Source organism: Zalophus californianus, chromosome 12 (genome assembly GCF_009762305.2).
Source record: "Zalophus californianus isolate mZalCal1 chromosome 12, mZalCal1.pri.v2, whole genome shotgun sequence".
NCBI lineage: Eukaryota > Metazoa > Chordata > Mammalia > Carnivora > Otariidae > Zalophus > Zalophus californianus.
The window spans coordinates 63798444-63810279 of NC_045606.1; the positions used below are offsets into that span (position 1 = coordinate 63798444).

Sequence of the window (11836 nt, forward strand, 5' to 3'; positions counted from 1 at the left end):
TTTTGAATGAAAAGTTTTGAACTTGGAAGAAAAATGAATATGGCATGTTGACAACAGCAATTATTTGCGAAAAAGTTGAGAATCGTCAACTCTTCAAGTGGAAGTTCTCCCCCTGTTAAGTGGTTGAGTATTGGCTGAGTGTCTGACCACCAGCTTGGAAAGGGCATCTCCTAATGAGATGAGAAAAGCCCAGTGGTTGACTCTTCCCCAGCTTTTGTTGAGCATGGATAAACCATTTTGACAGGAAAATGTTTTCTTATTATGACATGTTTCAGACATATAAAAAGGTGTAGAGAATAATGTTGTAAACACCCATAAATACCCTAATTATGAAAAATAACCTAGTAGGTAGTCAATAAATTTTTCTTACATAAATAAAATCAAGCCAAGCCTCATGGTTGCAACAGCTCTGTGTGGAGTTTTTCCTTGTTGAGTTTCTGTTGCCTTTCTGCTCTTTGTCACTCACATTCATATGGATCTGACAAATACTAAAGATGTGAGCTGGAAGGCTCTTGGTGTGGGAGAAGGAAAATGCCTTAGGGGACAGGTGCCAAGACATTTTAATTAGCTATCTCCTCCAAACATAACCCTCAGGAACGAGCAAGAATTGTCTCCAATCTAAATCCTGAAGTAAAAGCCTTTTCAGAAACCAGGATTTTAATTCTGAAAATTGAAAATGTTCAAGTGGCTAAGAATGAACAAAGAAGGAAAAGAAACCAGTGCTGTTGATTATGTTGACTTTGAATTAAGAACCCAGACGTTTAGTCCTTTAAGGGGGCCTTTTGGGCTTTAGAGCCATTTTGCTATATTGGGCTTCATTAAACCAACTGAACGACAAACCCTTGCATGAGATCCATTTTTACTCTAGTTCCCTTTCAGATTAATTTGGAGCAAGCCAGCTTTGAAAAGATTACTGTGGGGGAGAGCATGGGAAATCTACACACAAACATGAGCCTTAAAAGCGAATTCAGAGTGAGCCTGGCTAAGCAAAGCGGGAAGTGTGTTCCAGGTACAGGGAGAACAAAGCACCGAGGCTGCACCAGAAGTGGTGTGGTGTGAAGAGAAAGCATAAATAAAGCACAGTGAAGGGAGGGCCTCCTGTGCATTCCCAGAAGCCTGAGTTTTTTTCTTTGTCGCAGTACTTCCCAAAGTGCTTAATGTCACAGTGCATTCAGAAAATAACATTTGTCTGGGTTGGGGTAAAAATACAGGGCTGTTTGCATCTAGCACTTCTGTGACTAGAGCTTTGTCTCAGTGAGTGGAGTGAGGTGGGATTCTCAGTGAAGAGAGCAGGTGGGAGGTCTCTGAGATAGTCCAGGTGATGAGCCCCCAAAACTAGGATAAAAAGGGAAGAACTCTGTAACCGGTTGAATGACAGGCGAGTTTCTGGCTTGAGTGATGGGTGCTAACAGTGGATGCCGGTCTGTCACATAAGGAACATTGGCAGGGGCACGGGGCAGGGGGGGCAGATTTACAGAAATTTCTATTGTAAATCAAAATTTGTTTTCTTTAGGTTGTGTTTGGTTCAGTTCCATAAACATTCTGAGCATTCAGATGAAGACATGGGCCTTAAGACCGTGACAATCACAGTCTAGGTCTCGTGATTTGTGGTAAACCAGAGGTAAAACTAAGCTGGCCGTAGAGCCTCAGGAAGTTCAATTTGACGTTTTCTATTTGGGAGTACATCAGTGAAGGTTTGCCAGAGAAAGCGACTCCTCGGATGAGCCTTGCTAAGCTAAGTAGGCTCTACTTATTCCTTATGAGGCTGAACAGGCTCTATGCAAAGAGGTGTGTGTGTGTGTGTGTGTGTGTGTGTGTGTGTGTGTGTGTGTGTGTGTGTGTGTGTGGGCAGGGATGGTGCACTTTAAGGCACAAGTCACTGCATGGATAAGGAGAAAAATAAGCAGGTAGCCTGGGCGTGCAGAGAACAACAGGTTTTTTGGTATTTGGCGGGTATAACAAATTCACAGAACTTTCCTGAGTTGCATCAATGTAGCTCACACGCTCTGAGAGATTTTGCAAACTTCCCTTGATTTCTAATGGGGTGAGCAGAAGCAGAGTTTGAGGAAATTTGAGCATTTTGTTTTAAGCCCTCTTTGCTTCCTGCACCTAGGAGTGTTCGAGGTTCTTTGATGTGTCTTCTGAGTATCCAGAGAGGGAAGGAAGAGAGAAGCGGCTTCTCTGGGACCTTCAGTCTTGAACTGTATAATGAGGAGGCATCTTTCAGACCCTGCAGGCACTGGTTGCTTCTACAGACTGTCCAAGGCAGATACACTTAACCACAGTTTTTACTGAGTTGGCTGTGGTCTGATGGTAAGGATATGGGAGGCTTAGGGTCCAAACACTGGGCCCACCAGTGTCAGCAGCTCTGGTCACACCAACAGGTAAAAGGCCTGGAAAACATAGCTTACCCAGAGTTCTGGTTGGAACAATCTTGTCATGTTTTAGCCACATTATGTCATAATCCAGCTTATGCTTTAAAAGCTGACATAAACTTCTTTGCTTCCTCCAACTGGAATTTGGCTTACTAAGTAATTCTGAGGGGTTCTTTCAGCAGTGGAATTTTGGGCTTTAGGAAATATTTGTGGTGATGAAAAAGTTTCACTTTGGCTCCGAAAGTGTCAATACCATTTGTTATATTGCCATTTTCACCATGTTCTGACATATAATGTAAAGAATTGGATCCTGAACAGCTCCTTCTGGCTTGGGTGCTGAAGCAGGCATGAAAGGGTGAGGAAGGCAGCAGGAAGCCTGGCCAGATCCCTCCCTGCGCTGAGCAGGCTGCTCTGGGAGCCTGTGATGGGAGGTGTTTCTGCTGGATCACCTGCACACTTCTGGAAGAAGGCGAATCGAAGGATCCTCACTATGAATTCCCATTGCCCTCCTGAAGACAGAGCCAGACCAGGGGGACCCTGTCTTAGGCAACTCTTTGTTCACTTAACTTGTTCTCAGAACTGGCTATGATAGGAAATTGCAGTGGGAAGAAAGGGAAGATGAAAAGACAGGTTTAGCCACAGCATCTGCCACCCCAGTCCACCCCGAAAACTTCAGGGAGGACATACGACAGGCTGCTTGATCACGCTGAAAAGCATGCTCCACTCTGTTTCGTGTGATGATGTTTGGGGAATATCTGTTTTCATGGAGCAGCTCAGCCTGAGCAATTTCATTTCCATGATGGATCCACACAGCTATGTTAATTCTGTGATTCTCTGAGATGCCTCTGGGAGAATCCTTCCAATGGTCTGCTAATATGCTAGGCTATCCCCTTCAAAGGTCCTGACAGGTGAATTTAGACCAGTTTTGGTTTGCCTGTTGAGTTCCCCCATAATTCATGTCATGATTGTCTTGCCCTTCTTTGCTCTTCCACTGGCTTGGGCCACAGACTGGTTGGGTTGCTTTGGTTAAAGGAGATAAAGATGGCAGCCAGAGGAGCATCCCAGAGGAACTGGTATGTCCAGCTGAGCTGGGAGGTGTTTGCTATGCCCAACCATGCCTGAGGATCAAAGTGGACCCATCAGCTTCACCCTTTTGCTTGGGAATAGAGAGGGCAGTAAGGGAGGAAGGCTTTTTCCATATTAATTCTCTCTGAATTTGCTATTTATTTCCGTTGGTTTTACTCTGAGGGGACAAATATCAAGGAGCAGTATGGTATACACATTTTAATTTTTTGTCTTAAAATAACATGGGTAAAATAAAAATTGTTTTCAAATTTGGGGAATTTTATATTTCATTGGATTCAAGTTCTACCCAGTATAATTTATTGAATGTTAAAATTTTCACATTTAGCTGACTTTAAGTGCATACATTCTGAATGCGATTCCCCAAGCAAAACTCGTTTTCCTTGAAATTGGTTCCATGATTTATTGTTCATATGACTCGCTCATTTGGACTATCTGTTTCGTGACAGCAAATGTGTGGAAATATCTGTCTAAATAATGTATATGCATATTATTTTTCTCACATTAACAACATTTATTATCTTTCCATCAGTAATGCATGTGACTTCACTTGTTTCTGATTCTCCAGGCATAAGTGCACAATCCTTTCTAGTGTAGAGGAAGAGAAGCCTAGGAGGAGACAGGTGAAGCTGTGAGGTAAACAGCAAACATGCAACAGATACCACCATGTGTACCTTTCTGCAGCACAACCCAAGAGGGGCTGCATCACGCAAGAGTCACGCAGATGCAGCTTAATCTATGTTGCCTTCAGACAAATGGAAGGAAATAAAATCCAGTTTTGAGATTCTCATCCTATGAACTTCATGGCCTGACACACTTTGTCTTCAGGCATTTCACAGGGGACACAGGGGAACAGAGTCCCCATGTCTAAAAACCTCCCCTGAACTCCTTCAAAGCTGTGATCTGTCATCCAGGTGTCTAGGCGGCTGGGGACAGGAGCCAACTTCCTGGTGGACTGGCCTCCTTATGGCCTGAGCTGGCTGGATGTCAGGGATCATGTGGGCCTGGTCCTCCTTGGTGCTTGAACCATGGGTGTGAGCAGGTGCCCCAGGTAAGCCACCCAAGGTCATGGGTACCGGTGTGTACCTGTCTGGGGAGGGGTCCTGCCAGATGTCCCCTGAGCCTGTAGGATGGGCTGGCCTTGCTCTTTCTGTTCAGGCTTCTTCCCTAGTAGAGAGAGAGATGAAAGGTTTTCCTCACAGACCATGGGATCTCAGCATTTCCAGCCAAAGATCCCAGCAGTTGGGTTAGAGAGTGCAGGCCTAATGGCAATGCTTCCTCTAAGAGAAACAGATCACAGTGTAGCTTCCAGAGACCTTTCACCAGGAATTCAAACCAGCTGTCCTGTTTCAACCTTCAACAGAGGCTCCTTCCTCTCACCTCTCAGTTTTGTCCCTTGTTTTTACTTCTCTCCTCCTCTCCTTAAATGGAGTTTTCCCAGGCTTCTCTCTCCATTTCTCTGGTCCCCCTTCAAATTGGCCTGCCCTCCTGGCACGATCTCATGTTCTAGTTCTTTCCTGGCACTTTTAAAAAATGTAGCTGACCTGGTTCCCACTCCTTCAAGAATCAATTTGTAGAAAATATATTTAAACTGCTCTGAGGTCTATGCATTATCAGTTTTAGGTACCATATTTTCATTTTCTTATTGTGAGTCTTCTGGCATTTAACATCTTTAAGCAGTCATCTATTTCTAATGTGGGTATTGAAGGCACTGTGTCAGATTGGAAGGGAAGATTGTTAGAGCGCAGGAGGACATTCTGTTGGCCCCAGCAATGTAGATGCAACGTAGACCCTACCTCCATAGAAGACTGGCTCTGTTTGCCACATGCCCTTTGAAACATTTTTTGAAATGTTTTCTGGTTGTAGAACATTCCTTCTGTTTTTTTGTTTTTGTTTTTGTTTTTGTTTTTGTTTGTAGAATGTCTACAATTTCTGATGTCAAGCATTCACTGAAGAAAAAATTATTCCATTTTCTCCATTTTGTGTCCCGATTCACATCCCACTTCTGATGAACAGTGGCCCCAACTATTTCCCTACAGCCATATGAGTGAATTTTGCAAAACTTTTCCTTCTAAGGGTCCTGGATAAAAGTCCAGAGGTATGGCATCAACGTGCAACTCAGTAAAATCAACTTTGTGTCATGTCTTAAAGATAATGTCATTCAATCAATCCAAGGATAATATATAAAATTTATTTGCCATCCCTAGGCTTATCTCTTGAGGGAACGCCAAGTGAATTTGAGTTATTGTTTGTGTGCTGTACTGGGGACTGTGAAGTCTTTCCCTGACTCTGTTGGAAGAGGGCCATGAGCTAGTAGCAAGGTTTTCACCAGAGGGGGACCAGTTTGATCTGCCCTCCTGGACCTCAGTGATAGGTTGGACTCCATGGCTACCCAAGATCACCCTTTAACCGTCAATAAAGACATTCTAAAACACACACACACACACACACACACACACACACACACACACAAAGCGACAGAAATTCACTACTCCTTTAGGAGTCTTTTGGAGAGAATTTTATGTTCCATTCGACCTTTTGTTTGATATACAGAAATTCCTGAACATAAAAACGTAGTAAGGCAGCTCAAGCTGCTTGTCAAATTGCAAAGTGGAAACCTCAGCTTACTACAAATTGGTCTAATTAAGCCTTATTAAAATCGGTATCCTGGGGTGAACTTTTATCCCTTGCACAAAGGATGACTTTGCAGATTTCCACATACTATGCAGGCAAGTCTGATGCTTTTATGGGTGAATTTTCCAAATGGGGGTGGCAAAGGTGCCAGGGACAGCATCCCTGAAGCACAAGGGAATGTATAACTGCTCAGTAATTGCAGTCTTCATTTGGGCAAATTAAATGGAAGTGAAAACAAAAGCATGTCCTGTCTCTGCAGTGTCAGTGTGAGCGAGGTTCAGGCTGGGGGCTGGGGCCCAGACTGTCACAGGTGCTCCTGGGAACACAGCGGCTCATCCTCTCCACCTCCCCTAACTGCCCCTCATCTCACTTTGTTTTCTCCTTCCCAGAAACCTCAGGGGGGATCTTAACAGAGGGAAGAGAATCCCATCCCACGCGGTCCCTCTGCAGAGGTGGCCACGCTGACGTTTTACGACAAGATTTCATTCAAATGTGATGATGCTTCTCCGCGGTGAGGACATGGTATCTGCTGGCGGTAGACTTCAGTGAGGTGGGCACAGGGAGCTGTCATCCCAAGACAGGACATGCTGCTGTCATCTTCTTCAGCTGCCCTTGCAGGGCCAGGAAAAGGGTCACCGGCCATGGGCACAGTGGGAGATGGACACTCGTCCTATGGGTAAGTCCGTGAATGCGGGGGGCACCTGCCACTCCCGACACAGGGGCCACTGAAGACAAGGAGTCTGGTCCCTTCTGCACTCTGTGCTCTCACTTGCAGACTCAAGCCGTCCAGCTGCCTGCTCACCATCTCCATGTGGAAGTCTAGACGGCGACTCACACGACGGCCGAACTCTATGTCCGTTCTCCTCTCGAGGTTCTCCCCTCACGGTCTCTCACATTTCGGTGAATGGAGGACAGAAGACGCGGCTGGCTGCAGAGCCTCGGGCAAGGCATGCCTGGAGGAAGTTTATTTTGAGAAGGGAACTCAGGGAATGGTAGTAAAGGATTGGGAAGAGTCAAATGGAAAGAGGGAAATCCCGTCCGAGGGAGTACGTACGGCTGGGCTGGTTACTGCTATGGGCTCCCGGGGGCTCACTTTCAGGGGGTTCTCTCCACAGAGGGTGCGTGTTATCCACCTGTGCCCCACCACCACTGGTCAAAAGTTGCCCCTGTGGTGTGAACTTCCACAGGTCCCCAAATGCCTGGGGCAGAAAGGGCGGGAGAGGCAAAGTGCAGTGAGGCCAGAGGTGCCGGAACAAAAAGGTGGGTGGAGAAGTTATGAAGGGCGCAATAGCTGGGAGCCATCCCGACACCACACTCTCCGCACTTCGTATTCCACTCATTAGGAATTGTTGTCAACCGTACTTGTAAAATCTATCCCAAATCTGACCGTCTCTCACCATCCCACAACTCCTGCCCTGGTCCAGACTGTCAAGAGTTTGCTGATGGCCTTCCCTTCCTACCGTCACTTGTCTTCTCCCCAGCCCCCCCAATCCCCACGCCCCCACCACCCAATGCACCCCGAAGGTAGGAGCCAGAGTAAACCATTAGAAGCTCTATCGTAGCATGGCCTGCCTCCTTTCAAAATCCAGCAACTACTCATCTCAGCTGGAATAAAATCCCAAATCCTTTCTCGGATCTACAAAAGCCTGTATGTTTTGACTCTTGGCTCCCTTTCTGATCCCATTGATTCCTTCCTGTACTCCTCTCTCCCCCCTCCCTCTGCTCCAGACACTCAGCTCTCCATAGACCTCTCCGCTGTCTCCAGGTGCCAGACTTGTTCCCACGTCCAGGCTTTTGCACTTGGCTGTTTCCTCTTCCCAGAATGCTGTTCCCGCAGCTATTTGTATGTTTCACTCACGTGACAACAAATTGCAGAGCCTTATGCAAGGGCTTGGGGTAGAGGTGGGCAGGAATACCAGAAGCCCGTTTGCCTTCCCTGGGAGATTGTCCTCTGGGTCTAGTCCCTTCTGTTTTTGTTGTCACTGTTTAGCTGTTCCCATCCTTTTCTGTTTCTAAAACTTTGAAGACTCTTTGTTTTTTGTTTTGTTTTCTTTCTCCTACTCAAAGCACTCCTGTGTACTTCCAGTGGCATCAGTGGGGTTCCTGGAGCCAATGCCAAGAGCATGGGATTTGCCGTTAGAGAAAGTTAGCTTTATATTCCAGGTTCCCTATTAACATTGGCTTCCCTATTGACCTTGAAAAAGTTGCTTAATCTTTCTGAACCCCTGTTTCATCAACTGTAAAATGAAGACAATCCATCCTCATTAAATTGTCATGAGAATTTTAATGAGATTGTATACTTCCCCCCACCACCCTTTCTCTGCCCTTTATAAAAATAGATCACTTGCAAATTAGATGTTTTAAAGTCTGAGGCAGTCTATTGTTATTTTCAAGAAACAAATTCCTAGCAGTCAGGGTGTCTGATTTTTTTACTTGAGATTATATATATATATATATATATATATATATATATATATATATATGCACATATATAGAAGATATGGGGGAGTTTATCACTCACTTCTTTTAGAACAAGATCCCACAGGTCTGGGGATGTTTAAAACAGAAATGTGTTTAAATGTAGACATAGATCATAGGAGGACAAAATCCTCACATGGGGCCAGATGAAAATCTATTCAATGAGGAAGCAGATAGCCAGGAATCCCTAGATGCCCTGGGCTGTGCCTGGGAAGGCCTGTGCCAGGAGAATCACAGGGAAGCCGAAGTCCCTATCAGAGTAAACTGAAAATTCTAGATACAGCAATGAATCATTTTTTTGTTTGCCAGAGAACACTTCTCCTTCAATGGCTGTGAACCTAGGACTGTGACCTGGAACCCTCTATAACAGTATATTCGCATTCTTTGGGCCGTAGTAGGTGCATCATCCATTTGAGGAGCCCTCACTTCTTACAGATGAGCACAATGAGGGTTAGAAAGTTGGAATGACCTGCCCAAATATATGCAGTTAATAAATGGCAGAGCCAGGAATTAAAAAGCCCATTTGAGTCACATGATTTCCCTAGCCACTGTGAAGACCCAACAGTATGGTCCACAGGAAGTAGATATTCTACTGAGTTCAAGCATCCTGTTTATTACCTGAGGGAGGAGGAAGGTGAGGAGGATTAAGCCATCAGCAGACATTGCCATGGAACCTGAAGACAGCTGGGTTAACTCATTTCCTTACTCAGGGTACCAAAGCACAGGTAGTGAGTTCTAGACCAATGGGACATGGGAACACAGATGTTAGTGAGGGAGGGAGCAGGGAGTCAAAAAGGAGGACATCAGAGACAAACTCTGCCTTCCTCTTTGCCCTGTCCAGTTAGAGAAAAGAGAGGCTATGCTTTATAATGAAAGCCCTAGTGGGTCATTTTCCAGCTACAGGACCCAGGGCATGGGGCTCGCAGGGGTATAGTGCTTCAGAGACGACGCTGAGGGGACACTGAAGGGGTCAGCCAGGGAGGTGTGCTGTGCGGAGTCCTTGCTAGGTTGGGATTGGAGGGTTGGTTCTCTACCAAAACCATTAATGTGCTCCATGAGAAAGAGCTGGAATTTGGATACTCGACATGCTTCTACAGCTGGAAGTAAACTACAAATAGCACTAGTTATGTAAAGAAGGGCTTCTGTCACTTTTGCTGTAATTCTCCTGCCACTTTCCCAGCCATGCCCCAGCTGACCCTGAGTCGCCAGAATCAGAGACAAAGCAAGGGGAAATAGATATTGGCCTAGACGGTAGAGGGGGTTAGACCTTCAGTGTATGAATGGAGGGGGGACATGATTCAGTCCCTAGCAGCTGTCTTCCTCTGACACTGCACTGACAGAGTTCTCTTGTTCCTACCAGTGTGTGTGCTGGTCCATGCTCTTCACTTGGCCCCTACTGACACTCTGGGTGCAGGGGCAGCTCATGGCTACTGATGGCAGGAGTGGGAATTCAGGCTTCCCACTAGCCTTCTGCTGATATCACCAGGCTCAGAGAGGGCACCCTTTGTTGTTGCTCCCCACATGGCTTCCACTGACACCGGAGGGGGTGCTCCTTATTACCATCAGGGGGTAGGAATGTCCTAGTTCCCTAACATCACCCAACAGGGGAGTGAGGCTTCTCATTACAGCCTGGTGAGTATAGAAGTCTATGCTTCCCAACTGGCCTTTGATCAAAAGTGGGATTCCCGTCAATTTTGCTGTATTCTGTGTATTAGAAGCAAGTCACAAAGGCCTAGCCCACATCTCAGGGAAAGGTATTACAAGAAGGGTCAGGGATCACTGGGAGCCATGTCTGAAACCGCCTACCACAGGGAGTAGAGCATTGGTTAATAGTGCTTGACTAAAGGATTTACTCACTAAGTCAGAGCCAGTAAAAGGGATTTAAAAGGAAGCACATAATCTGGAAACAGCAACTGAGGCTCTTCTTTATCAGCTGCACCGTCTGTTAGGGCATCTCTTCATCTCTCGTCCCTTCAGCTATTCTTAGCCAATTGGCTACTTTTGATTAGTCTTGCACTCAATTTGCCTTCTACGTGCATTATTATTCTTTCTCATCCTATTTTTTCTCCAGAAGTCTACACCAAAGGGTTCCCTTTCTATGTGGCTTTAGATTGGGTTTGGCTATTATGTAGGACTGGCCAAAAAGTCTGGGGAGAATAAACAGAATAAGGTCAGGTACTTACTTCTCAGTTCCTCTCATCTGCCAACTGAAGGTCACATAGCTGTATCCACACAACTCTTTCTAGATTCTAGTGACGTCCCGTCTCTTGCTCCTTCCTACCTTTTGTTGGTGATGGTGTCCGCAATGACGAGACCTGAGATACTGCATTATTCCTTATCCCCGCCCAGACCTTTATAAATAGTCCATTTTAAAAACTGTCCTTAAAATAATTGATTTGAATGTGCCATCTGTTTTCCTGCAGAGACCCTAATCAATGTAGCCTTATTTGACCTCCATCTACCTCTTGACATTAGGGAGTCAGTTTCTTCTGACTCAATCTCTCAACTTCTCTTTCAGATCTCCAAGAGCAGAATCTAATTATTCCAGAAATATTTTTGATTGCTTCTGCCACTGTGGGGTCAAGTCTCATTCTTAGTCTAATTAACCCTTGGCTGCAGATTGAGGATAGGATGGGGGTCTCAGGTGCCTTGGGAAGTATAGGTTGCTTCAGACATACAGATGTGCTAGAAAGGACATTATTACCATTTCTATAATGAGGTAAGGGGACTGTATGATCCCCTATCTATAAATTCTTGCTTTCAGACTCGGGCATCCTGAGTCTCCTCTTTCTGCCTAATGATAGGCAGAGGGGGGCTCTCATATCCTTTGTTTCTCTGATCCTCATCAAGAATCAAGTAGAGGAGGGGCACCTGGGTGGCTGAGTCCGTTAAGCATCTGACTCTTGATTTCAGCTCAGGTCATGATCTCAGGGTTGTGAGATGGAGCCCTACCTCTGACTCTGCACTGGGCATGGAGTTTGCTTGAGATTCTCTCTCTCCCTCTCCTTCTGCCCCTCCCTGTCCCCCTCCCTGCCCTCTCTCTCTCTAAAAAAAAAAAAAAAAGGAAAAGAAAAGAATAAAGTAGAGGAACTGTGCAACTGTGTTTCTTTGTCTACAATGAGGAAAACGAGGATCTGACTGGGGATATATCAAACCTAGAATCCTACAACAATTAAATGGAAGGATTAGAATTCAAGATCAATTGAACTTACTGTTAGTATTTATCATACCACAGATCTTTCTCATATTCTTCACATGGATTGCCA

The 11836-nt window shown here is 45.4% G+C and overlaps 1 protein-coding gene across 2 annotated transcripts in view; it reads left to right on the forward strand.

Annotated features, from left to right (window-relative positions):
- Nucleotides 1–6648, forward strand: part of BMPER (BMP binding endothelial regulator) — a 247675-nt gene extending 241027 nt beyond the window's left edge. Inside the window, exon 16 of one of the 2 annotated variants that reach the window (XM_027574993.2) lies at nucleotides 6482–6648. In XM_027574993.2, coding sequence (XP_027430794.2) covers nucleotides 6482–6588 — 107 coding nt within the window. In that variant the 3' untranslated portion in view covers nucleotides 6589–6648. Of the gene's footprint in view, nucleotides 1–2113; nucleotides 2249–6481 lie in introns of those variants that run through there. The other variant, XM_027574997.2, reaches the window with a different exon arrangement.
- Nucleotides 6649–11836: the final 5188 nt, after the last annotated feature.